Source organism: Rhinopithecus roxellana, chromosome 8 (genome assembly GCF_007565055.1).
Source record: "Rhinopithecus roxellana isolate Shanxi Qingling chromosome 8, ASM756505v1, whole genome shotgun sequence".
Taxonomy (NCBI): Eukaryota; Metazoa; Chordata; class Mammalia; order Primates; family Cercopithecidae; genus Rhinopithecus; species Rhinopithecus roxellana.
Window position 1 is genome coordinate 126594545 of NC_044556.1, and position 27192 is coordinate 126621736.

The 27192-nt window shown below is 37.5% G+C and overlaps 1 protein-coding gene across 2 annotated transcripts in view; it reads left to right on the plus strand.

The window, feature by feature from the left end:
- The window catches only part of PAPPA2 (pappalysin 2), a 394482-nt gene that overhangs the window by 190332 nt on the left and 176958 nt on the right, over positions 1-27192 (plus strand). For both annotated transcript variants that reach the window (XR_748418.2, XM_010367396.2), the window contains exon 4: positions 24341-24486. Coding sequence is in view for 1 of the 2 variants with exons in the window: in XM_010367396.2 (XP_010365698.2) it covers positions 24341-24486 (146 nt within the window). In the remaining variant the exon portion in view is untranslated. The remainder of the gene's footprint in view (positions 1-24340; positions 24487-27192) is intronic.

A 27192-nucleotide genomic window follows, 5' to 3' on the forward strand; every position in this document is an offset into this window, starting at 1 on the left:
AGTACTATGTTTAATAACAGTGATGAGAGTGGGTATCCTTGTCTTGTTCCAGATCTTAAAGAAAAGTCTTTCGATTTTCCCGCATTCAGTAAATGTTAGCTGTGAGTTTGTCATATATGGCTTTTATTATTTTAAGGTATGTTCCTACTGTACCCAGTTTGTTAATGGTTTTTATCATAGAGTGTTGTTGAGTTTTATTGAATGCTTTTTCAGCTTCTGTTGAAATAATCATATGGCTTTTGTTCTTGGTTATTTTAATGTAATGTATCATGTTTATTGATTTGCATATGTTGAACCATCCTTGCATTCTTGGGGTAATCCTACTTGATCCATAGTAAATTATCTTTTTATTTTGTTGTTGAATTTGGTTTGCTAATATTTTGTTGAGGATTTTTGAATCTATGGTAATTGGGGATATTGGCCTGTAGTTTTCTTTTTTTGTTGTGTTTTTGTCTGGTTTTGATGTTGGGTAAGGCTGGCCTCATAAAATGAGTTTGGAAGTATTCTCTCCTCTTCAATTTTTTTGAAGAGTTATTTGAGTAGAATTTGGTATTAATTCTTTAAATATTTGGTAATTTTGGACAGTGAAGTCATCAGGTCCTGGGTTTTTCTTTGATGGGAGACTTTTTATTATGGCTTAAATTTCCTTACTTGTTATTGGTTTGTTGAGATTTTTTATTTCTTCATGGTTCAATCTTTGTAGGTTGTATGTGTCCAGAAATTAACTCACTTCTAGATTTTCCAATTTGTTGGCATATAGTGAATCACAACAGTCTTTAATGATTCTTTGTATTTCTGAGGCATCAGAAATACAGAGGGGTCTTTATGCTGAAGTCTTTTTTGTTTCTGGTTTGAGTCTTCTCTTTTTCTTAGCCATTCTAGCTAATAGTTTGTACGTTTTATCTTTTTTAAAAAAATCTTTTGTTGATTTTTTTTTGTTTGTTTTCCTTTTAGATTTAATTTTATATATTTCTACTTTGAACTTTTTGATTTCTTTCTCCTAACTTGAGGTTTGGTTTGTTCTTGCTTTTCTAGTTCCTTGAGGTGCACCATTAGCTTGTTTATCTAAAGTCTTTCTAGTTTTTCATATAGGTATTTATTGCTATAAACTTCCCTTTGCTGTATTATAAATTTTGGTATGTTGTATTTCCATTTTCATTTGTTTCAAGAAAATTTTAAATTTCTTCATTGATGTAATGGTCATTCAGGAGCATGTTGCTTAATTTCCATGTGTTTGTGTTTTCTGACATTCCTTTTGCTATTAATTTCTAGTTTTATTCCATTATAATCATATAAGATACTTGACATGATTTTGAGTTTTGAAAATTTTTTGATACTTGTTTTGTGTCCTAACAAATCATCAATCCTGGACAATTCTATGTCCTGATTAAAAGAGTGTGTATTCTGTAGCTGTTGGGTAAAATGATCAGTAAATGTCAGTTGGGAATATGTACTATAGTGTACAGTTTAACTCTGATAAATCTTTGTTGATTTTCTGTCTGGATAATCTGTCCACTACTCAGAATGAGCTGTTGAAGCCCCTTACTATTATTGTATTGCAGTCTTTCTCTTTACATCTATTAATGTATACCTTATATAATTGGGAACTCCAGTGTTTGGTGCATAGATATTTATAATCATTGTATTATCTTGCTCAATTGTCCCGTTTTTCATTATATGGTAACCTTCTTTGTCTCTTTTTACATTATTTGATTTGTAATATATTTAATCTGAAATAAATATAACTACTCCTGCTCATTTTTTATTTCTAGTTGCATGAATGTCTTTTCCTACACCTTCAGTTTCACTTTATGTGTGTCTTTATAAACAAATTGAGTTTCTTGTGGGCAGCATATAATTGGGTCTTGTTTCTTTGTCCATTCAATCACTATATGTCGTTTAATTGGAGAATTGAGTTCATTTATATTCAGTTATTAATAAACGAGGACTTGCTACTGCCATTTCTTGCTTGTTTTCTGGTTGCTTTATAACATATTTTGTTCTTTCTTTCTTCTTTCATTACTGTCTTCCTTTTTGGTTGTGTGATTTTCTCTGGTAGATTGTTTTAATTTGTTGCTTTGTAATTTTCATAGATCTATTATAGACTTTTGTGTTGTGGCCACATGAGGCTTCAATAAAACATCTTATAGATATAACAAGTTATCTTAAAGAGATGACACCTTAGATCACAAGGAAAGTAATACAAAGAAATAAAGAGAAAACTTTTTAAAAGTTGGTACTTTATCCCTTCCACATTTTAACTGTATGTTGTCTCAATTCACATATTTTATAATGCCTATCTCTTATTAGATTGTTGTAGCTATTATTAGTTTTGATAGATTTGTCTTTTGGGCTTTTTCCTAGTGTTATGAATTGATTGCACACCACAATTACACTATTAGTGTATTCTACATTTTTCAGTATACTTAATTTTAATAGTGGGTTTTATACCTGTAAATGTTTTCTTTTGCATATTAGTGGGTTTTTTTTCAGATGGAAGAACTCTAGCATTTCTTATATGACAGGTTCAGTAGTGATGAAGTTTCTTGGCTTTAATTCATCTAGGAAATAATTTATCTCTCCTTCATATATGAAGGATAGCTTTTGTAGAGACAATATACTTGAATCGCAGTATTTTTCTTTCAGCTCTTTGAAAACAATGTCCCACTCTTTCCTGATCTGTATAGTTTCCATAGGGAAGTCTGCTGCCAGACAAATTTGAGCTTCTTTTATGTGCCATTTGCTCCTTTTAGAATCCTTTCTTTGACCTTTGAGAATTTGACTATTATATGCCTCAAAGTAGACTTATTTGGTTCAATTCTATTTGGTGTTCTTTGACCTTCCTATATCTGGAATTTTATCTCTTTCTCAAGAAAGTTTTCCTGAGAAAAGTTTTCTTTAGAAAGTTTTCTGTCAGCCAGGAATGATGACTCACGCCTGTAATCCCAGCACTTTGGGAGGACGGGGCGGGCGGATCATGAGGTCAGGAGATTAAGACTATCTTGGCTAACATGGTGAAACCCCATCTCTACTAAAAATATAAAAAATTAGCCAGGCATGGTGGTGGGCACCTGTATTCCCAGCTACTCGAGAGGCTGAGGCAGGAGAATGGCATGAACCCGGAGGCAGAGCTTGCAGTGAGCGAAGATCGCACCACTGCCCTCCAGCCTGGGCGACAGAGCAAGACTCTGTCTCAAAAAACAAACAAACAAACAAAAAAGCACGTTTTCTGTCATTATTTTTTAAATAAACTTTCTGTCCCTTGCTCTTGCACAACTTGTTTTTAAACACCAATAGTTCTCAGATTTGGTCTTTTGAGATAATTTTCTATACCTTGTAGGCAATCTTGATTCCTTTTTTCTTTTTTCTCTTCTGGCTGTGTATTTTCAAGTAGTCTGTCTTTGAGCTCACTATTTTTTTTCCTCTGCTTGCTTCATTCTGCTGTTGAAAACCCCTAATATAATTTTTAGTTCACCAAATATATTTCTCAGTTCCAATATTTCTGTTTTTTAAAAAAATTATTATGGCAATCTCTTTGTTAATTTTTTCTGATAAAATTCTGAATTGTTTTTCTGTGTTATACTGGAGATCACTCAGTTTCCTTAACACTGCTATTTTGAATTGTTGGTTAGAGAGTTCACATAGAACAATCTCATTAGGGTCAGTCACTGGTTCTTTGTTTTGTTCATTTTCGAGGGCAGCGGTGGGGGTGGTCCTGGTTCCCTATTTGCTGTTGTTGTTTCTTGTGGATGTACATCTATGTCTTTGCATTGACGAATTAGCTATTTACTTCAAACTTCTCTTTTTGGCTTGTTTTGTTTTATACTGGATATGTTTGCTTAGAGATTCTTTGTAATGTACCTAATTTATCTGTTGCTTTTCTTTATTTTCCACTAGGTTGCTGCCTCCTTTTCAACACTAGATGACATCTTAAGTCCAGATTTACCTTGGTTCTAGTAAACAATCAGAGTGTGCCCTGCACCAAATTGGAGAGGTCCTAAAGGGAATATACCAGTAGTGTGGGAAAGCTGGCTAGAGATTCATGCCCAAAGGACCTGTGGAACAAATCTGCTACAACATGGTCCTGCTGAACAGACACTCTGATTTTGCATCTTCTTTGGCTAAAGTACAAAGCAGAGTTTCCAGGTCTGGGGATGGTAGTTTCATCTCTCTTCATTGTCTCTGTTTTGTCTCTCTGTTGTCTTCATTGTTTTGTATGATAATTTTGTGTCCTAAAGCTTTACTAAATTCACTTATCAAATCTAAGAGTTTATGGTGAAGTCTTCAGGGTTTTCTAGACATAAGATCATGCCATTGGTAAACGGAGATAATTTGACCTCTTCTTTTCTAATTTAGATGCCTGTTATTTCTTTCTCTTGCCTGATTGCTCTGGCTAGGTCTTCCAGTACTCTTCATTGTCTCTGGCTGTCCTCAGGGATGTTTCCCCCTTCCGTCACTCCTGATGCTTCCCATGGGTTGAGACAGGGACAGTTAGTTCTCCTGCCAGGAAACCCAAGATAGTGGGGAAGCTAATTATCCACCTTGATCTTAATTTTTCCAGTGTAGAAACCATGAGTTGGGGGAATTTTCTGCATGCATGGTGCTGGGCAGGTTGTAGGGAGGAGCATCTTAGATATGGGAGTCCAATTCTCACCTCTCTGTGACCCTGGGAATTGTCTCCATCTCATTTTGGTTCTGGGACATTGCTAGTGATAACCTCAGCAATTTATATTTGTTCTTGGTTTTCTCTCTGGAGAGGAGTGGGAGTGCAGCCAGCTTGCTTCTACACCACCATTTTAAATGCAGAAGTCACTTCTTAGTGACTTAGTCTGCTACTTTTAAGCAGGAGTTGCAACAGGATTTGGGAAAAGGTGAGCATGGAAGTATATGTTTTGAATACCGTCCAACCAATCCTCCTATGTCCCCCTAGTAAGTTGTTTCCTATTCCATGTTCCTCATAATGTGTGTTTCGTGCCTTCTAAGTCTTCTCAGATCTCCATACTCATCATCTCACTCACCACTCTTAGAGGATCATCCCCCTTCCACTTCATTCAGAACACAGCAAAAACTAAAGGAACTTTCCCTCACTGGAAGGACACCAATCCTCAAAACTCTGCATTCTTTCTTCCATTACATCCTCGCCTTTTATTGCATTAGCATGTATTCCTCTTTGTCTTTGAAGAGGTTCACAACAAGTGAAGCCTGAGACAGGAATTTGGGTACATGTGATTTATTGAGGGATTATTTTAGCTAATAGCAATGAGGAAAACAAGATAAGGCAGGACAAGGGGCTAAGCAAGGATGTGGTCTCAGCTGGAGTCTAACTTCAGTCTGATCTTACAGGGAGCTCTGGAGAATGAATTGCAACATGGATTTAGTCCCACCTTGGGGCAAAGAGATTGGCTTTTTGTGCCCTTCTGTCAATCAATCATTGTCTATGAACTGCTCCTGGGAGGAGGCAAACATATTCTCCTGTGAGGCAGCTGCTATTTGGCTAAGGAAATTCTCTAAAGAAAGGGACCATCCATGAGCTGTTAGCAGTCAATAATCACAGCAGGTAGGAGGTGGAGGTGCCTATTTGGATGGGGCACCAACAGTCTCCTCAACATTCCTATCCAAGGTAGATCTCCCCTGCTGAGCTCTGCATCTCATTTTCTTTCTTATATGGTCTTTTCTGTTATTCTTCATTTTCTTTCTCTTTATTGGGTTCTTCCTTTTCAACAAATTTAGTAATGATTAAGTCTTTTATTATAAAAAGCTGTCAGTTTTTCTCTGCGTGCTGACTTATCTTTCCCTTTCCTCCTTATAGTCTTTCTTTGTGGCTGAGATTCTTGTCTATGCCCGATACCTTTTCTTCCTTATGCCCCATTCTCTCTCGGACTCACTGCAATCTGGTTCTGTCTCTATTGCTGTTTTGGAATTGCATTTGTCAAAGTTACCAACCTTTTCCTTGTTTCTACTTCTGAAGGATAATTTTCTGTTCTCTTACCTGAATTGCCAGGAACGTTTAGAATGATCTTCTCCCTTGGCTTTGGAGATGCCAATTCTGCTGGATTTCTTTGTACCTCTTCATTATTGTTTCTCAGACCTCTTTGCCAGTTTCTTTTCTTCTGCCTAGTTTTTTAACTTACTATTCCTGTTCACTCTGTTGATTATTTCTTTTACTGTGCATAAGCTTTTTAGTTTAATTAAGTCTCATATTTGTCTATTATTGTTGTTGTTGCCTGTGCTTTTGAGATCATAGTCGTTCATAGTCATTGCCTAGACCAATGTCCAGAAGAGTTTTCCCTAGGTTTTCTTGTAGTATTCTTATAGTTTCAAGTCTTACGTTCAAGTCATTAATCCATCCTTAGTTGATTTTTGTATATGATGATAGATAGGGGTCCAATGTCATTCTTCTGCATATGGCAATCCAACTTTCTCAGCAACATTTATTTAAAAGGTTATAATGTCTCCAGTGTATATTCTTGTTGATATTGTCAAAGATCAGTTGACTATAGATATAAGGCTTTATTTCTGGGGTTTCTATTCTGTCCCATTGATATATGAGTCTGTATTTATATTGGATATAATATATATAAGTATATACATTTATATATTTTGGTTACTGTAGCCTTGCAGTATAATTTTAAGTCAGGTAATGTGGTGCCTCCAGCTATGTTTTTTTCTTAGGACTGCTTTGGCTGTTCAAGCTGATTTTTGTTCCTTACGAATTTTAGGATTCTTTTCTAATTCTTTGAAAAAAAAGTTGGCATTTTGATAAAGATTGCATTGACTCTATAGATTGCTTGGGCAGTATGATTGTTTTAATGACATTACTTCTTCCATTCCATGAGCATGCGGTGTTTTTCCATCTACAATTTTATACATCAGTATTTCATAGTCTTCTGTGTACAGACTTTTCGCTTCTTTGGCTACATGTATTTCTAGGCTTTTTTTTTTTTTTTTTTCATAGCTATTGTCATTGGGATTGCCTTCTTAATTTGTTTTTCAGTTTGATCATTATTGATGTATAGAAACACTACTGATTTTGTACGATAATTTTGTGTCCTAAAGCTTTACTAAATTCATTTATCAAATCTAAGAGTTTATGGTGAAGTCTTCAGGGTTTTCTAGACATAAGATCATGTCATTGGTAAACGGAGATAATTTGACCTCTTCTTTTCTAATTTAGATGTCTGTTATTTCTTTCTCTTGCCTGATAGCTCTGGCTAGGTCTTCTAGTACTATGTTTGAACAGGATTGGTGAAAGTGGACATCCTTGTCTTGTTCTACTTGTTGAAAGAAATGCTTTCAACTTTTCTGCATTCAGTATAATGTTGGCTGTGGTTTTGTCATATATGACTTTTTTTATTTTGAGGTATGTTGCTTCTTTGCCTAGTTTGCTCATGGTTTTTATCATGAAGTGATGTTGACTTTTATCAAATGCTTTTTCGGCATCTATTGTGATATTGAACAGACAACCTGCAGAATGAGAGAAAATATTTGTAAACTATTCATCTGACAGGGAACTAACACCCAGACTCTACAAGAAATTCAAACAAGTCAACAATAATCACTTTAAAATGGGCAAAGAAAATAAATAGGCATTTTTCAGAAGACATATAAATGGCCAACAAGTAGATGAAAAAATGCGCAACATTTCATATCATGAGAAAAATGCACATTAAAACCACAATAAGATGCCATCTTACATCAGTCTGCATGGCATCTTCTCACTTATAAGTCAGATAAAAATAATGTGCACACATGGACACAGAGTGTGAAATGATAGACAGTGGAGACTCGGAAGAGTGGAAGAGTGGAAAGGGGGTGGATGATAAGAAATTACTTAATGGATACAGTGTATGTTATTTGGGTGATAGGCACATTAAAAGCTCTGACATCACCAACACACAATATATCCATGTAAAAAAATTACACTGGCTCCCCATAAATTATACAAATAAAGAAATAAAAAATAAAAATTTCTGTTCCTAAGAGTTTATCCTCTTTTCTCTTTTGACTCTACACACCTTTTCCTGGGCCAGATTAAGGGCTTTGAGAGCCTCAGAAAAGATCCCTTCCATCACTGTCCCAGGGTATATAAATCAAAAGTAAACGTTTAATTTTTAAAATAAAGCAAAATTAATATTGTCTCTTTCTAGATTTTCAGAATATATTTTTTTCAGAAACAGATTTCTGAATATATTTTCTTTTTTTGATGTGTTGTTCTTTTTTTGTATATTATTATTATTTTTTATTATACTTTAAGTTCTAGGGTACATGTGCACAATGTGCAGGTTTGTTCCATATGTATACATGTGCCATGTTGGTGTGCTGCACCCATTAACTCATCATTTACATTAGATATATCTCCTAATGCTATCCCTCCCGCTTCCCCCTTCCCCACAGTAGGCCCCGATGTGTGATGGTCCCCTTCCTGTGTCCAAGTGATCTCATTGTTCAGTTCCCATCTATGAGTGAGAACATGAGGTGTTTGGTTTTCTGTTCTTGCGATAGTTTGCTGAGAATGATGGTTTCCAGCTGCATCCATGTCGCTACAAAGGACACCAACTCATCCTTTTTTATGACTGCATAGTATTCCATGGTGTATATGTGCCATATTTTCTTAATCTAATCTGTCACTGACAGACATTTGGGTTGATTCCAAGTCTTTGCTATTGTGAATAGTGCCACAGTAAACATACATGTGCATGTGTCTTTATAACAACATGATTTATAATCCTTTGGGTACATACCCAGTAATGGGATGGCTGGGTCAAATGGTATTTCTAGTTCTAGATCCTTGAGAAATCGCCATGCTGTTTTCCACAATGGTTGAACTGGTTTACAGTCCCACCAACAGTGTAAAACTGTTCCTATTTCTCCACATCCTCTCCAGCACCTGTTGTTTCCTGAATATACATTCATTATTGAACTTTCTCTCTCTTTTCTGGTTCCCTGAGCACAGGTCCCAGCAACTTAGCACATCATCTTGCATATTGTCAAGTGCTTATTCAATAGTAGTTGACTATATTAATGCTGGAGATAAACTCTAAATGGAAAACAAGGCAGATAATACTTCATTGCTCCCCTCTCCTAGGATTGCTGATATTGCTCTGCTGTAGAATCCCCTGAAACCACAGAGTCTAGTTATATCTGAAACAGCTAAACTCCAAAGAGCAGTATATAGGACCTGCTGCCACTGGTAGGCAGCAAGAAAAAAAACTACACCCAAAGCCCAACCTCTCTCCCCAGTCTGTCTTTGACAACTCTTTGTGTGGTGACTAAGGGCAGAGCGATTCTTGGCAAAAACACTCTATGATGATAAGCTCTCAGAGCCTGAGTGGGAATGGACAATGTAATTCCACAGACATTACACTAGGGTTAAAAATAGGAAGCTTTTCCCGGGAAGAGTAGTTATTGTTGGTAACTGGAGCGGACATGATGTGTCTCAGCTAATGGTAAAAACTCGTGAATTAATCCAGTGTTTTAGTCATTTTTTTGTGTTTCTTCTCTCTTTTCTTAAACCTCTTTCCTCAATTGCTTTAGAACATTTTAAAGATTTTCTTCAAATCCTGTTTTCAAACGAAGCATTCTTTCTGTAATCTCTTTCTCTCTCTCTCTCACATACACACACACAGAGACACACACACCAGAAGTCAGTTATTTTTGACAGCATTACATGCACTAAACTGAACTCTAGACTTTCTGTTTTATTGAAATAGAGAAAGTAAACTGGTCTTATAAGAACATTGGTCATTGAAAGTTCTTTACACTTTGACGTTAGAGGTGAGGGGGACATACTCATTAATTCAGTGAAGAATTACTGAGCAACTACTAAGTCTCAGACCCTGTGCTTCATATTCAGGGCACAACACTGAACAAGCCCAGACAGCATTCCTACTCCCATAGTCTGTGGTTTAATTGGGGAATCCTCAAGAAGCAGCATTCTGCCAGGTGCTCTGGCAGTGAAAGTAAAAGGTGTCACAAAAGCTAGTGGACAAGAGCACCCGACCAGGATTTAGGGTATTAGGAAAGCCTTCCCAGAGTTAATATCTATATCAAAATCTGTCAGATGGAAAGAAGTTATCCTGGAGATAGGTATGGCAGGGAAGGAAGAAGCTATTGGTCCAAAATCCCAGTGGTCCCGATAAGAGAGAGGGAAACATTCATGAGAGTTAGAAGGAAGTAGAAAGATTGATGCCTGAGAGGTTACCAGCAGCCAGATCCTGAAAAGTCTTGTAAACCATAGTAAGACATTTAGAGTTCCTTAAAGCAGAGAAGGAACATGATTAGATCTGCCCTTTTAGAAAGGTCAGTCTTGAGAAAGCATGGAGTTTGTATTCAAGGGGTGCAAAACACGGAACAGAGAAACTTACTAGAAGGCTGTGGTTGGATTTAAGGGACATTTATAAATAGAACCAACAGAAATTGGCAATTAATTGAATGCGGTGTAGTGAGGAAGAGGAAGAGTCCAAAATAATTTCTCAGTTTTTAAATTGAGTAATTGGATAGCTCAGGCAGTATGAAACAGAAAGAAAAACAAGTTTGGGTGGGAATTTGAGGCCTGTGTGGTAATCAAATTAGAGATACTTATTATTATCTGTGTGGTTATGTAGATCTGAGTATCATATAAATTTAGAAAATATTAACGTATATATGATAGCTAAAGCTATGGGGGTGAATAAGGCATTGCATGACTAACATCCTAATAGGGGATTCTACAGCAGGACAATATCAGTGAACCTAGGAGAGGGAAAAAATGAAGGATTATCTGCCTTGTTTTCCATTTGGAGTCCATCTCCAGCATCAACATAGTCAACTACTATTGAATAAGCACTTGATAATATGCAAGATGATGTGCTAACTTGCTATCACACTGAGAAAGGAATGATACTTGCCTTCTGGGATCTTTCTCCAGCTAATGAAATAAGGAATGCTCTCTAATATATATATATATATACACACATACATATGTATATACATATGAAATCCACTAATTCAATCAATGCCACAGTGGTGCTGGCCACACCTGGGGGAAGGAAACTAAAAGGAAATCTAAGTTCCTTATTGTGTAGGTCACAGGGTGTCAAGAGTAAATAGAGGAACACCAGTGATATTAGAGGCAGAAAAATAATAATACACTATAGAACATCAGAAATAAAGAATCTATTCCAGATACTACATATTTTTAATATTATACTATTGTGGTTGATGCATAATTGAAATTCATATAAATATCTTTTTAAATATCTAGAAGTAAGGTCTTTATTGTTTGCAAACATTGCCAAAGCAGGCTTAAATATTATTGTTATATTGTGTGTTTAGATTAGACTAAATGACATAGGGATTCAGATATAGGCCGAATAGATGTAGATATATAGATATAGACATTAGTTTAGACTGGGGTGATCAGTGAAGGCTTCATGGAAGAGGTGTTATAGAAAAGAGGCCTTGAATGTCAGTTAGAATTTTGATAATTAAAGATGTAGAAGGAGTACAGCATCAGCAAAGCAGGGAGGTAGATAAAAAAGCAAAGCCATACTTGGTGTTAATGAGTAAATCCACTCATTCAATCAATGCCACAGTGGTGCTGGCCATACCTGAGCAAAGGAAACTGTAAGAAAATCTAAGTTCTTTATTATGTAAGTCATGGGGTATCAAGAGTAGACAGAAGAACATCAGTTTTGATGCTGTACAGGGTGGACTAGAATGGATGTGATATTAGAGACAGAAAAATAAGAAGACATTATTGAACATCAGAAGTAAAGAATCTATTCCAGATAGTGGCAGTGGGACAGGAAAAATGCAGATATATTATACATTAGACTTTGGGAAAGGAAATTCTATAGAATTTAGTAAATATTTGGATGTATAAGTGTCTAGCTGTAGCTTAAGCTAAGCAACTAGCAGAATTTTTATGGCATGAATAAAAAAGAAAACTAAGAATGGAGATATGGATTGGGTAGGAGGATTATACTAATGAGATATATGACCTGTTGACTGAGGTCATGAGGGCTATATTAGTTTCTCAGGGCTGCTGTAACAAAGCCCCACAAACTGGGGGGCTTAAATCACAGAAATGTATTGTCTCACAAGTCTGGAACTATAAGTCCAAGATCAGCAGGGTTGGTTCTTTCTGAGGGCTGTGAAGGAGATTCTGTCCCAGGTTCCTCTCCTAGCTTTTAGTAGTCTCAGGCATTCCTTGACTTGTAGCTGACATTCATTCTGTGTCTCCACATAATCTTCCCTCTGTGTGAATCTGTCCCTGTGTTCAAATTTCCTTTTAAAAGGGCTTAGTCATATCAGATTAGGGCCCACTCTAATGACTTCATCTTAACTTGATTATCTGCAAAGACCCTATTTCCAAATAAAGCAACCTTCACAGGTATTCAGGGTTAGGACTTCAACATCTTGTGGGGGACACATTTAACTCATAACAATAGCTACCCCAGTAGGTGCATTCAAAAAGTATAAGAAAATTAAAAAGAGGATATACAGATACATAAATCATTTGTATTAAGATAATCATTGAAATAATGAGAATGTGTTTAATCTCCAAGATTGTGACAATTTAGAATTTGAAGGATGGTTAAATTTAGTATTCTGCTTAATATAAGAACTTATCTCTTTAATATATCTGCCAAATAACCCATTAGCTGCTGCTTAAATATTTCTAGTGTTAGGGATGTCGTTTCTTAACAACTGTAATTTGGTAAGGCTCTCTGTATACGGAGGCAATATATGGATGTGTATAATTTTGCTCATTGGCCCCAGTTTTTTCCTCTGGAGCTGCACAGAGTGAGGCTGTTACATGAAATCAGCTTTCAAATATTTAAACAATTTTAAGGTTGCCCCCACCCCTGGCATCTAGACTAAATGTGCACCATTTCTTCCACTGTTCTTCACATAGCATGGTTGCCAGATTTTCCTCCTTTTTAGTATACCTCTTCTGGGCATGTCTTCCAAAGCTGTAATGTCCTTAAAGAAACATAGTACTGATCCAGGACAGATCTGTTCGTGGCAGTACACAGTGTTTGTGCCTAGGATTGCAGCCTGAGAGTCTGTACATTTTCCCCCAGGAGAGCCATGGAACACTGTTGGCCACTGAAAGCTATAGGCATTTTCTTCCCATGGATTGGTGTTAAACCCAGAGTTTCTAATGCTGTATTTTAGTAACTGTTTATGTGTGTGTGTGTGTGCTTAAGTGTAGATTTTACATCAGAAACTTTTAGATTTTACTTTCTGAGTTTACTCTCATAATTATAACTTTTTTGAGGCCAATTTAACAATCATGTCATTTGCAAATTTGACAAACTTACATCGTATGAATTCTTGCAAGACCTTGATTAAATTACTGAATGAAATAGGGGCAAATACAGATATCTGGGTCTAGGTATATAAAAACTATTTTGGGGGCAGTCCCAGGATTTAGTGAGAGTTATAAATCTATAATTATAGGCCGGGCGTGGTGGCTCAAGCCTGTAATCCCAGCACTTTGGGAGGCCGAGATGGGTGGATTACGAGGTCAGGAGATCGAGACCATCCTGCCTAACCCGGTGAAACCCCATCTCTACTAAAAATACAAAAAACTAGCCGGGCGAGGTGGCGGGCACCTGTAGTCCCAGCTACTCGGGAGGCTGAGGCAGGAGAATGGCATAAACTTGGGAGGCGGAGTTTGCAGTGAGCTGAGATCCGGCCACTGCACTACAGCCTAGGGGACAGAGTGAGACTCTGTCTCAAAAAATAATAAAAAATAAAAAATAATAAATCTATAATTATACACATTTTCCACCCTCCTTATAAAGATCTCATGAGAGATTTATCCAACGTCCTGTTGAATCAAGGATACACTCTCCAAAACAGTGTCTTGCTCTAGAAAATTCAACAAAATAATCAAAACAACAACAATAAAATGTGATTAGTTTTGCATGATTCCTTCTTCCTGGTGAGCTCATGATAGTTCCAGTAATTACTTCTTCCTTGTCTAAGTAGTAAAAATTTGTTTATTTAATAATGCCTTGAAAATATTTCTGGGAATTGACATTGAGCTAACTAATTTATAGTTTCCAAATCTCTCCTGTTTCCTGTATCAGGAGTTGAAATATCTTTCAGTCTTTAGCCTCCTTGCATCACTCTATTATCTGCAAAGATTGGAATTATTTGTTATATAAACACCAAAACAGGTCTTTTTGGGGTCTTATGAGTAACTCCTATGATTCTGTAGACTAATTCATTCAAAAACAGTTCTCGCACTATTTCTTCAGTCAGCTATCACTTGTAATTTCTCTTTGTTGCATTATTCTTTTGCTTAAATATATCTTTCCTGACCTTTCTACCATGAGAATGAATATCGAATATTGAAAACACAGTTGGAATAATGTCTCTGAATCAGTCAAGATATAGTTGCAAAAAACAGAAACCACTGTAGCTATTTTAACCAAAAAGGGATTAAATACAGGAATTGAATTGCTTCCAAAATCTTTGTAAGGGCTAGAGTAGTAGAATTTAGGTTGGATATCTAGAACTATCTCTCAGAGTAAGATTATGGAACTGGTCTGCAAGTGGAGCTGCTATACCTGCCACAGAAAGTGAGGTGGGAATTCTGAAGCTTCCATTAGAACTACCAGTTTCAGGGACATGCTGGCCAGCAGCTGTCTGGAGATCAAGAAACCACTGATGCCATTGCTAAGTCCTGCTGTGCCTAAATAGATCCACACCAGCAAAGAGGGTTTGCCCCATAGCTTGTCTCTGAAGACCCACATTGCTCATGGCTGGATGCCAGAACACTATTGCCCGGCCATTGCAGGCAAAGTCAGTGAAGGCAGTGAGAAGCAAGGTGATCATCTCACAGTCACCTTTTAGCTCTAACATGAAGAGCTACTGATGGTAGACTGTAAATCTCCTCCAAATCCCTGGGTGCAAAGGAGCTGGAGAAATGTAAAATTTAGCTTCTCTGTCCTCCGGAACAGTAAGACAGACTAGAAGGAAGGTGGAATAATTATGTGCTGACTAACGCACAAGATCTATCACAAAATTCTACAGTGTCTTATTAATGTTTGATTATCTAAGCATGTTTTTCACTCTGTCCTTTGTTCTTTCATATAATTTTGTACACACTTCTGTTATGGTGCCTGTCACATTGTATTTTAATTATTTGTTCACATAATTGTCTTGCTCATTGACTGAGCTCCTTGAAAACAAGAGCCGTGTCTTCTGTATCTTTTCATTGCCAGAGTCTAGCACAGTGACTTGCAGGTAATAAGGGAAACCAATTTAAGGTTAGAAGAAAGAATGCATGCTTTGGAATTAGAGAAATCCAGGTTTAAAACTTTCCTCCAAAAATTACAATCTGTGTGATCACAATTAAAGACACTTTACCTCTGAAAGCCTTAATTTCTTTTCTGTAAAATGAAGTAATTGTGCTAACCTCATAAAGTTGTTATGAGATTTGCAGGAGAAAATATATACAAAGCATGTGGCATACAGTTGGGACTGAATTAATTGTGATCACTATTATTAGTAGTAGTAAATAAGTAGTACCAGGTAAAAAAATTATTGAGCGGATTTCCACTTTAATAATTATTCATCTTGGTAGCAAGGCAGATTTCTAAGAGTTCAGGTTGTTTTTCTCTTCCCTTCTGTATCAGTATATTCTATTTTTATCAATGCTCTGAAACAAATACATTTTAAAATTTATCATTCTTTGTATTTTTTCATGCTTATGTTGGTTCAAGGCTTTATTTTTTTGCTCTATTTTTAACTATTTTATGCTATTACTCCTTCCAAAATCTACACGTGTTCTCTTAAAATTTTAGCTTCCCAGAGAGTTCTCTTTTAATACCTGGTTCTTTTTGATGTTTTGTATCTCCTTTCTGTTTTATTGGGACAATCTAAGATTAAATTGATTTTTAAGGTTTCTGTCCTCCCACCTCCAAAGGGCCATTTTCCCCTTGAGAGTCCTAGGCATTATATCGTTTCCTTTTTGGAAATCTAATTTACTAAAACTTGAAATTTTAGTGTTATCAGCCTGGGCTGTTGTAAATACTAAAAATATGGAGGTTTATTTCAATAAGGAAATTTACTCACTCAACATCATCAGCTAGTTATTTCTTATTAGTGAGAATTAAAATCAAACTATTATATCTCTTTGTTGTTTCTTGAAATTTTTGAGAGTCAAGAAAAGTATTTATTGGAGGTGCTGTTGCTATTAGCAGAAGCAGCCTTCAGGCAGGGATCATCTCACTTGAGGTTGGGGTTAATCACTGTATCCCTCTTCTGTGACCATTTTGGAACTTGCCTTTGGGAGGTTTCAAAAGCACTAATGGAAGTTCCACACTACTCTGTGTCTTACCAGGCCAACGGTAGTTTGTGCACAGGAGAGTTTCATTTCTGTTTTATTGTTGTTGAAAGGTTCCCATCATGGATTGACTTTAGGGCTTGAATGGAAGTGTGCTTTCTTCCTTTCTGCACTGTGGGATTGCCTCCATTCCATTGCTCCTTTTAAGCAAAGTATACCTGCTCCTTAGACATAGCCATGATTAGCTCTCCGCCAAGTCTTAGAGATAACACTTGCTTTCCTACATTATGACTTTTGAACTTTGTTTCTGGCTAAGTAGATATTTGAAACCATAGGTATTGGTATTCATAATAAAATTTATTGAATGTGTATGTGTGACACTATAAAGTGTCACATTTATGAAGATGTTATCCATTTTTTACCTGCCGATAACTGTATGAGGTGGGTTTCATGTAGTTATTTTCATTAGTTACTATAACTATATATTTATATATTGGTTACTATATTTTCATATAGTTATTTTTATTATTCGCATCTTACAGTTGAGGAAGCTGAGATACATTGATGGTAGGTGCCTTGCCAATGCCACATAGCCACTGAGTGGAGGAGGTGAGTCTAGAGACGAAGTTCTTCTGGCCTGAGAGCCTATGCTCCTGACACACTGGCTCCCTCTTGACCGTTATCTCTCAAGTTCTCCTGGGGACCTCTTTCACTACACTTTTCTTTTGTGTGCTTTATATTTTGTCTTTCTAAGTATCTGTACATGATGAGTTATCTATTTTTATCCTACCCTTCTAAATAAATTTTACTATATGGCTCTCTTGATATGGTGGGTAAAATATTGCCAAAAACTGGAGTGGTGGAATACATTCTTTTCCTCCTCTTGAGTCCATAATTCTGGTCTCAGGGTTTTTTTTTTAAAACAAATCTTTTCCTTTGATACCATCTTTTAAAGCCAGATGTTCACTCTCTTTATGCTCTTTTATTTTCCAATGGTATTACTTTGAAGTGAAAAGAGATGTATTAGCTTTCGATTCTTGCTGTAATAAGTTATTGTAAGCAAAGTGACTTAAGATAACATGAATGTATTGTACTTGTGTAGGTCAGAAATTTAACATAAATCTCACTAGGCTAAGATCAGGATGTCAACAAGGCTGCATGCCTTTGTGAAAGTTCTAGAGGACAATCTACTGCTTTGTTTTCTCCAGTTTCTGAAGGCTGCCTGAATTCCTTGGCTTTTGGGCCCCTTCCTCCTTCTTCAAAGCTTGCATTCTAGCTCTCTCCGATCTTGTTTCCGTCACTACATCTCTTTCTATGATGACACGTAGGAACAGTTCTTTGCTTTTAAGGACTTGTATGATTAGATTGGGTCCACTGGGATAATCCAGAATAATCTCGTCTCAAGGCCTATACTTTTAGTCAAATCTAAACAGTCCTTTTTGCCATGTAAGATGACATATTCCCAGCTTCCAGGGACTAGGACACGGACATCCTTGAGGGCATTATTCTGACTACCTTAAAGCGTTATGACACTAGACTTTGAGTCCTTTCAATCTCTGATTATTTCTTTTATTTCAGCCTCAAGTTCTTACAACACAAATATTTCTAGAGAAAATTCCATTTTGCTTCTAGTAGTATTCATTTCTACATGAGTTAGCAAACATTAGTTAATATTTTGTGTATAATGTCTTGTCAGGTTTTCCATATTTGAATTTCAAGAAACAAATATTTTTGTTTGGTTGATGGTATTCTGGTGATGATACTGTCTGGTCTCTTGTGTGGCTTTCAGAGGGGAAACAATATTCACCACCATGTCTCTTCTTTCTGGGGTCATCAACAGTTGGTTGATTGTACTGAGGGGGTGGAGTGAAGGAGAGCAAGGAATGAGGGAGGAATTCTGTGTTTTCTACTGGTGTCATAGAAAGAGTATTCGAAGTGGCACCACTTCAGAGAGGGACCAGGGAGGAGAAATGGGTGTGGGGAAGATTGTGAGCATTGTCTTAGAGATAAACTGAATATCCTGCAGTCCACATAATGCTGTGGGCATGAATGAGCTCATACTACCATTAACAGTCAAATTACATTAGCTCAATGTATAACTATAAAATCTTATCCTTATACAGTGTACCTTTTTGGAGTCTCCAGAATGGTGTGCCTTTACAATTCATGCCCACCGGTTCCATGGCTCTCCTGCTATTTATCGTTGAACACTGGCAATGGTATTTACCTTGTCTGCTGACACTCAGCATTTCCAGATGATGCTCTGCCCTATTTCTCTGGGGAAAAGCTGGCCTTAGAGAGTTGGCACCTGATGCAATCCAAGGCTGTAAAACTCTCAAGAGTCAGAATGGTGCTGACATCCCTTAATTCTTGCCAGAAATGGAGACAGCAACCCTTGTCCTCATTAGTACTTTGTTTTGTTATTAGGACTTCAAGCAGAACTGCTTGTCTATCCTGGATTTACAAATTTTTTTATGAAGTTTAATTTCTTCCTAAAAAGCTCAAAACCAGTTTATAAGATTAGGTAGAGGACAAAATGCCAATGTGTTCCTTCTCTTGTCCTTGATTTTTAAATCTTTCCATGGACACAGGCATATATTTTCTCTGTATTTAACCAAAACTCAACCTTTCTTGCAAATCTACTCATGGAAAAACAAGTCAACAGATTCACCAGCTGGAACATTATTTCAGATGCATTGAAATTCACTTTGTCTGACTTTCCTTTGTACTCAGATAGAACCACCAGTTACACTGACATGCTGACTTCAAGGTTTCTGTGCACAAACCAGGTAGAAATATTGAATTGCTAGGAAAAGAACAAGAATCTAATCTTAGAGGAGAGGTAGGACTAGTTACATTTATGTTGGGGAGTTACTCGAATAGTGACGGTGCTTTGAAGTTTAAGAATAGAAGGTTTCCCAATGGTAAGCATGGAGAGTGAGAAAAGAATGGACCACAAACAGAACCCTGCGAAATAACTTTTACAAATTAGAATGGAAAAGAGGAACTCACAATGGAGACTGAGATTGTTGGTCTCTAAAGCAGGAGGAGAACCAGGAAAGAGCATTGCAATGTAAGCAAAGGAAGTAGAGAATTTTTGGAGGGAGAAATAACTAATAATATAAAAATGCAACAAGAAGTTCCAATAAGAGAATGATTTTTTTTAATTTTCTGGGCAGAGAAACTTAAGTAGTCAATGACAACTTTAATGAAAGCAATTTTGATAAAGTGGTACAGATGAAAGCCAGATTATAGTGGGATTAGGAAGTACATGGAAAAAAAAAGTGAATGGGAGATGAAAAAATTATTCCTTTAAGAAGTTTGAATTAGAAAGGAAGAAGAAAAAGGAGAGGGTGTTAACTAGGATTTTCTCGGAAAACCTCATCTTGTGGGATCAGGGGAAAGGGAATACAAATAGGTAAGGAAGTAAATGTGTGTGTGTGTGTGTGTGTGTGTGTGTGTGTGTGTGTGTGTGTGTGTGTCTGTGTCTGTGTGTGTGTAAGAGAGAGAGAGACCCAGTGACCCAGTGATAGACTTCATGATGAATGGGCTTGATTTTATCATCAAAGAAGGAGGTATGAGCATCTACTAAGAGTCATGAAAATAGAAAAGTTGAGGTGAGAGGAGCAAAAGAAGAATATTGAAAATTTCAGATTACCCCTGGAGAGGAGATGGCCATAAACAATTGAAAGTATAGACAAGTGGAACTGAAAATCTTCATGAGATTGGAAATGAAAAATAAATAAATAAATAAATCTGAATAAGGGTGACAATGAGAATCGATGGCCAAAGGGAAGTGAGTGAAGATCATTGGAAATAGGGAGGTCAAGAATAAGCCTGTGTTGGCCAGGTGTCGTGGCTCACACCTGTAATCCCAGCACTTTGGGAGGCCAAGGCGAGTGGATCATCTGTGGTTGGGAGTTCGAGGCGAGCCTGACCAACATGGAGAAACCCTGTCTCTACTAAAAATACAAAATTAGCCAGGCATGGTGGCACACGCCTGTAATCCTAGCTACTCAGGAAGGCTGAGGCAGGAGAATCACTTGAACCTAGGAGGCGGAGGTTGTGGTGAGCCTAGCTCGTGCCACTGCACTTCAGCCTGGGCAACAAGAGCAAAACTCCATCTCAAAAAAAAAAAAAAAAAAAAAAGAGAATAAGACTGTGTTTTCAGTGGATGCTTCACACAAGTGTTGAAATTCCTCAGGTGATGATAGGAGGTGGAGTAAGGGGAGAGCCCAGGAATCAGGTACTGGAGCTCTTTACTCCAGAAAACAGTAACCAGAAAACAAAAATTGAAAGGAAGTGAGGAGTATATGGGGATGAGTAGAGTTCCATGCACCTAAGAGCAAAAGGAATTTTACAGGAACAGAGAAAACTATTTGTTTGAGGTTGCACTGAGCAGCCTGGAGAATGCTTCCAGGGGCCCACAAGTCCCAAGGTGTGGGCCCAGTGAATGGGATGGGGGATCAGGTCAAAGGTGATATTCCCTAGAAAGATGAGACATAGTGGGAGAGTGGATAGGGGGTGGGAATGGCAGGGGACCCTCCTGCATATTTTGGATAGAGAACCATATTTTACAGTAATGACAGGAAGCCTTAGGCTTAACCAAACTCAAATGTCTATGAGGCACATGTTGCTTCTGTGAGGGGAATTGGTTGAAGGGCCTTAGGGGTATCTGTTTTCCTTCTGCAGGTGGCTGCCGTATCAACTGTGGAGTGCGGTCAGGCTCCTCCTTTGGCGTGGGTTTACTCTGACTGTGGGAAGTGGGGCTGTGGGTCCCAGTCTCAAGGTGCACATCCATCCTTTATGTCTTGTTTTCTACATGCCAATTTTTGATACTGATTCAACTTCCTTCAGACAGCAGACAGCTCAGGATCTTTTGCTTATTTCTGGCTTCCTTCATGAATAATTTCTATCAATGTACAACGAGGTTTTTTAACTGACTAATAAACTACAGCACAAAGAATCACTTTTCCTACACTTTTGCTTTGTTTAGTTGGGAACTAAGCAGTAGTTGCAGTTTGTGTGTACATTTAGATACTGGGATGTGACTGGAGAGCCAGCTGTCAGGGGCATGGCAGAAGCCAGAGAGAATACACTAAGGCGGGGAGGCAATGAAACATGGTAGACTGGAAACCCGGCAATGGCTAATCCCAAACCAGTAGGTGACAGTCATAGAATGGTGAAGCAGATGTGCATTCTCCATGGGGCATGTCAGAACTAACAAGCCTGAGCAATGGGGCAGAACAGCTTGATATGTCAGCCCCAAGGACAGCCTATTACTGAGATAATATTTATAAAAACCAAGACATAACTTTGGTCACTCTGACGCCTTCAGGGAGACGTGTAAGTGAGTATCCTTATCTAGAGTGTACAGTGTACAGGAAAGGTAGGTCCTGGCAGAAATTAAGCAGATTAATGCAGTTTATCCCCTTTTAATACAAAGTTCTGGTCAATGCATGCCCCTTATGCATTTCACTGCATTTATGTGTGGCATTCTGCCTTCCCTTGAATATTAAGCTAATTTGAATGGCAAGTCTATCTCTTAATCATTTCTGAAGTAAGGTGCTAATCTCTAAATTTGAAAATAATGTCCATTTTTTCTCATCCTAAGCCCATGAACCGGGTTCTGGTCATATTGGTTGAGAAGCTAAGACATATATCTTCATTAGCTCCAATTAACTTTTGAAATGGTTACCTGTGTTGCAATAGACAGAGCATTCTGCATGCAAATCAGACACACTAACTTCTGCATGTTTGCTCTCACTGGTTTAGAGGAAAGTCTGGATGGTAGTCTTTGTTTCCAGCAAAATAAAGGTTTCTTCTATCAATTCAATTAATGACTCTTTCTAGATTTTTAAAATTTATTCTCTCCCTTATACTTGATGACGTATATCTCTATCTCCAGGAAGTACAGGAGTCTGAGTAACCATACCCAGTTTGCCACCAGCATGACATAAATACTGTCACCTGGAAGGGTAATTTATGACTGGAGAGAGGATTGGGCAAGGAAGAAAAAGAAGATGAGGAGAACCAGCTAATGAGGTTGGGGGTGGAGGAGGAGGCCCCTTGGAGGTTGCTCAAGAGAAATTAGTGGAACTGGTGGATTGAGGGAGGATGGGAGGATGGTGTCCAAGACTGGTAGATGGCAGGCAAAGAAGCCAGTAGCACACAGATAGCCAAAATAAGCCATGCCAGGAGCAGGGAGGTTGGAGAAGTGCCTGCAGAGAAGAGAGAGAAAGCTGTCAAGTTACCAACTCCCAATTTTAATTGGAACCCAAGAATAGGAACAGAGAAAGGGTATGGCTTTTCTTCCTTGGTACCCTGAGCTGAGCCCATGCTCAGTCTCTGATTCTCTCTTCCCCTTTCATTTCTTTTCTTCTCTTTCTTTTTCTTTTCATTTATTTTATTCTCTTTACTCTTCCCCTCTCTATCTTCTGACCTATTGAAACATCTCCATGTTGAAGACTCACTTGATATCATCATCACCCCCAAATCATCAATTCGTCAATAAAGGAAATTATACTTATTTCTAATAAAGGAGAAAGTAAAAGACAATGTGACTAATGTCTCGGGAAAACCAGGCAACAACTCAGAAAACATTGTGTCTTCAGGAAAACAGCAGGAGAACTATCCCCCGATCACATATGATGTCATCTCTTGGAGTTTGGATGATTTCTTGTAGCTGAGAGCTAGTTTTCCAAGATATTATAAGTCAATAAAAGATGGTATTTTAAAAGCCCTTTTCTCCTAAACATCTTTGGTTCTAAAGCAAGATCTTTTTTTTTTTCCTTTTATTCCCGTTTTTGGTTCTGTTCCAGAAAACAAATACACAATCTTTGGGATTGCCCTTTCTCAGGTGATTTTGCCAGCACATCCTACACTTGGATGAAATAGATGGCATCAACAGTTGGGAGGCAGAGCAAGCTAGAGCTCATGTCCTAACATGAGCTTCTGGGGTGGTAGATTTCAGTGTCTACAGCTTGTCTACTAGAATAGCATCAACAAAGCATAATCTGTAAAGGAAATTTCCAAACTGTGTGGCCAGGCTGTCTGCCCAGCTGACACTGTGATAAGAACATTCCTATCTCTGGAATGGCAGACCATGGCCACTGTGGGGAGCATCTAGTAAGTCTAAGGGGCCATTGAGCTCTGGTTTAGTTGTTCCTTCTTAAAACAACACTTCAGTGAGAATAAAAAGGCCCTGTTTGCTTATGGTAAAGTGTTAAGTTTCACTGATGCTGAGAAGCTAAATGTCTTTGACTATATATGAGTTTAGAAAGAGACCAAACATTTGTGTCCTTTTCTATAAGCCACAAGTCATGTGTTTTTAACAGACCTTTAATTCTGTGCATCAATGCAAACATAATATTGCCTAGTGCTTTCAAAGTCACCAATAAACATACTTGGTAAATATCATAAGGTAATAGGAGTAGAGTAGAGTTTCTATGGATTAAGGGACTAGAAAGAGAGATGTCTATATAGTTGTTATTCTTTGCAGTAGCTTTATTATGTCCTTCCATGCTTTTAACTCATCTCATTTTTTACTCTTTTACTTTATGTTTTCTATCCTCTATTTCCCTTTTTCTTTTAAAAAATAATGCTTGAAGTAGGCATACACTGAAAAAGAGATTGAACTGGAATTCAAGGATCATGCAGTGTGATGGAAAGAACAAGAAACTGAGAGTTGGAAGGCCTTCTTCACTGTGGCCTGAGAATAATTCTCAAGACAAAGAATTCATGGGATCATTAGGTTTATCTTGAAGAAATAATCTGGGTGTAGGGTGGGGAATTGAGTATGATGTTAAATATGGAGTATTCATACAAACATTATGGTGTTTTAAAAAGTCATTATACTATTTATTGGTATGAGCATCCCAAATGTGTATTAATGCCTTTTCTTCTAGTCTTCATGACAGGCTGGTCTCTGCCCCATGTCCCTCCAAAAGGTAATGCTGGCTGGGAGTGCCATTAGAATCTGATTAAGTCTGGCTCTGCTATTCTCTAAGTAGCAATTCTTTGCTGTGACATTTTCTCATCTTGCATGCTCTCTAGGGCATACATGAGTGTGAAGGAGCTGAAGGAGGCCCTGCAGCTGAACAGTACTCACTTCCTCAACATCTACTTTGCCAGCTCAGTGCGGGAAGACCTTGCAGGTGCTGCCACCTGGCCTTGGGACAAGGACGCTGTCACTCACTTGGGTAAGTGAAATGAAGACCAAACATGGTAGGAAAAAACAAAGAAGGCTGAAGGAAGCTTGTGAAAATAAGTTTGGGGAAAAAAGAAAGACAGAGAAAAAGTAAATTTACACAGTGAATTAACTGCTTTGCGCTGAGAATGGCTCTTGGTAGAGCCTGTCAAAATGTTTCAATATAGACAAGTAAGACATATTAGAGCAAGCAATGGCAAATGCTCAGGATGTTCTAGACTGAATCTGTAATTTAGATGAAAATAAATTGCTGGCATAGAATAAGATCATTTTAAGTCTTGCAGAGCCCCAAGTGGGGAACTATCAAATTATCAAGAAAGTGGCTGGACTGTGAAACCTGCTGTACAGTGATCACTGTTCCAGAAGACTGGTGGGCTTCTTGTATGGTGTGGACTCCTGAGGAAATCCCAGGAAATTCAAAAAGTGGGGTTTGCCTGCTCACGGGGGAAAACAGTGGATACCTTAACACCAAGTGCAACTACTGAACACAAAAAAGACAATTGTTTTCACAATGTCTTATTATTATAAAGGGAAATCTTACTGAGCAAGCAATAAGAGTGATTACATCCATTTTATAAACATATGGATAAAGAGTAATTTTTGAACATAATTAGTATACATTTCCAAAAAGTCTTAGATAGCATTCTATAAAAATGTATTTTGAAATAAGTTACTATAATTGAAAGTAATATTTTGTGTTGGAAAAAGAATGGTTAGACAGACTGGAAACAATTCTATGAATGATTTTTAAAAGGTACTGCAAAATTGGTCTTCCTAGTAATCAAATAAGAGGCAGAGAGGAATAAGTTAAAGTAATAGAACATAATGCTGTATATGTCAAATACCTGGTCATAGTGAAGTCTAGAACATATTGACTTGACAATCATAGAAAATATGAGCAGTATTCAAAAGATAACCAGTGTTGTAGATTGAGGAAGGAGGAAGATGAGCAATGCGTTAGCGATAGACCAAAAAAAAAAAAAAAAAAAAAAAAAAAGGGTTGCTGTTCAAGTGTGAAATAGTGATGAAAATCCACAGAGTGAATCAGGTTGAGATTCAAAAGGGTTATATATACCAGCAAATGGAGGATATATGCTAATGTATATATACACATATATGTATAACAAATTAAACATGTAAGAATCCAAGTTAAATGCTTTGCTAGCATGCATAGCTGAGTTTCATTGGCTCTATAGTATCTGATTCAGTTTTAGAACCCTTTTATCACTAAACTGTATTTTTAGTTCTCAGTACATCAGAAATCAGAAATTTGTGATGTTAGTGTTGGCCTGAGGCTACCAAGGCAAGAGCATTGTGTGTGTTAATAACATACTGTCAGGTTCCTCAAGTAAGGACCTGATATTTCCAGGGATCCAGCATAAACCAAAGAAGGCATTCAGATTTATCTACAATTACTATGAGTGAAAAACTAGGGAAAGAGAGGTTTCTGGGTGGGATGAGATGTTTTGTTGGGCCTGTCAGAAAACAAATTTGTAAGTCATAGGCTGCACTTCATGGCTATTAGTTTCAGGAAAAGTTCTAAAGGATTTTTGATACAGCTGACAGAAAGGGGCTATAGATTTCAGTCATACATTTCCAAGATGGTCATGTAAGCTGGAGCCAGATGAAAGCTAGTGTGGGTCATTCTAGCTTTCCTGGTAGCAATGGGTGGACTAGAAAGTTATATTCCTGTAATTCATTTAATAGTGAGTACGGGTGTTTTGAGCTACGCTAATCAAAAGCAACAGTAGCAGAGGGGGCATATAACACTATAAGAAAATATCTCCAACTTGGTGCACACTCCAATCACCAATAGTAACCTTTCTGGTGTATGTCTATGGAGGTCCTGACAGCAAGATTTACCCAGCAGTGGTTTCCATGAGGCCCAGGTCTATCAATAGGAACTGAATCTATTTGGTTAAAAGACCTTAAAAAATTATCTTCTTGGCCATTATGGAGACAAATGATGACTTCTTGATAAGAATTGTTGGGCTGGGGCATACCATTGAATGTTTTCTAACTTTATTAGAATTGGGCATTGGCAAGACTCATTCAACTATAAAAAATGGATAAAATACTTTAAAATTATTTATTTGAAGGCATCAGACTGGCTAAGACAACAAGGATATGAGGAGTCCAATCCCAGAAAGAAGACAAATGCGTTGAAGTGAGTCCTGTATATAATTCAGTCTTTTTCCTTTCAGGGAAATTGCCAAATTCTCAGTGGAAGACATAGAGGCAGAGCAGAGAGCAGCAGCCTAGAGCTTGCTTTTGTCTCAAGACAAAAATTAGAGTTCAGGTTTTCAGGGTAACCAAAACTTGAGGGACCAGGATCCTAGAGAAATGGAAATCACAAAAAGTAAGCCTGATTTTCTGATTGTGATTTTATTTTAAGATATTTGTTAGTTACTAAACTTACATTCTCAGGGCCACTGGGCAAGAAAACACGTAGAAAATAACTTGTAAGAGATTAAAAAGCCAAACAGTGATTTTAGGATTCTCATAACCGAAGATAGAAAATTGGAAGTTGAGGCCTTGTTGAGGAGAAGGGGCTCTGAGACACCCTCTGTGCAAGGGTAAACAAAAGTAGCACAGTTTATACAAAGTCTAAAATCTAGCCTGAAACACTTTTAAAAATGTTTCAATAGTTTTTTGGGGAACAGGCGGTGTTTGGTTACATGGATAAATTTTTTAGTGG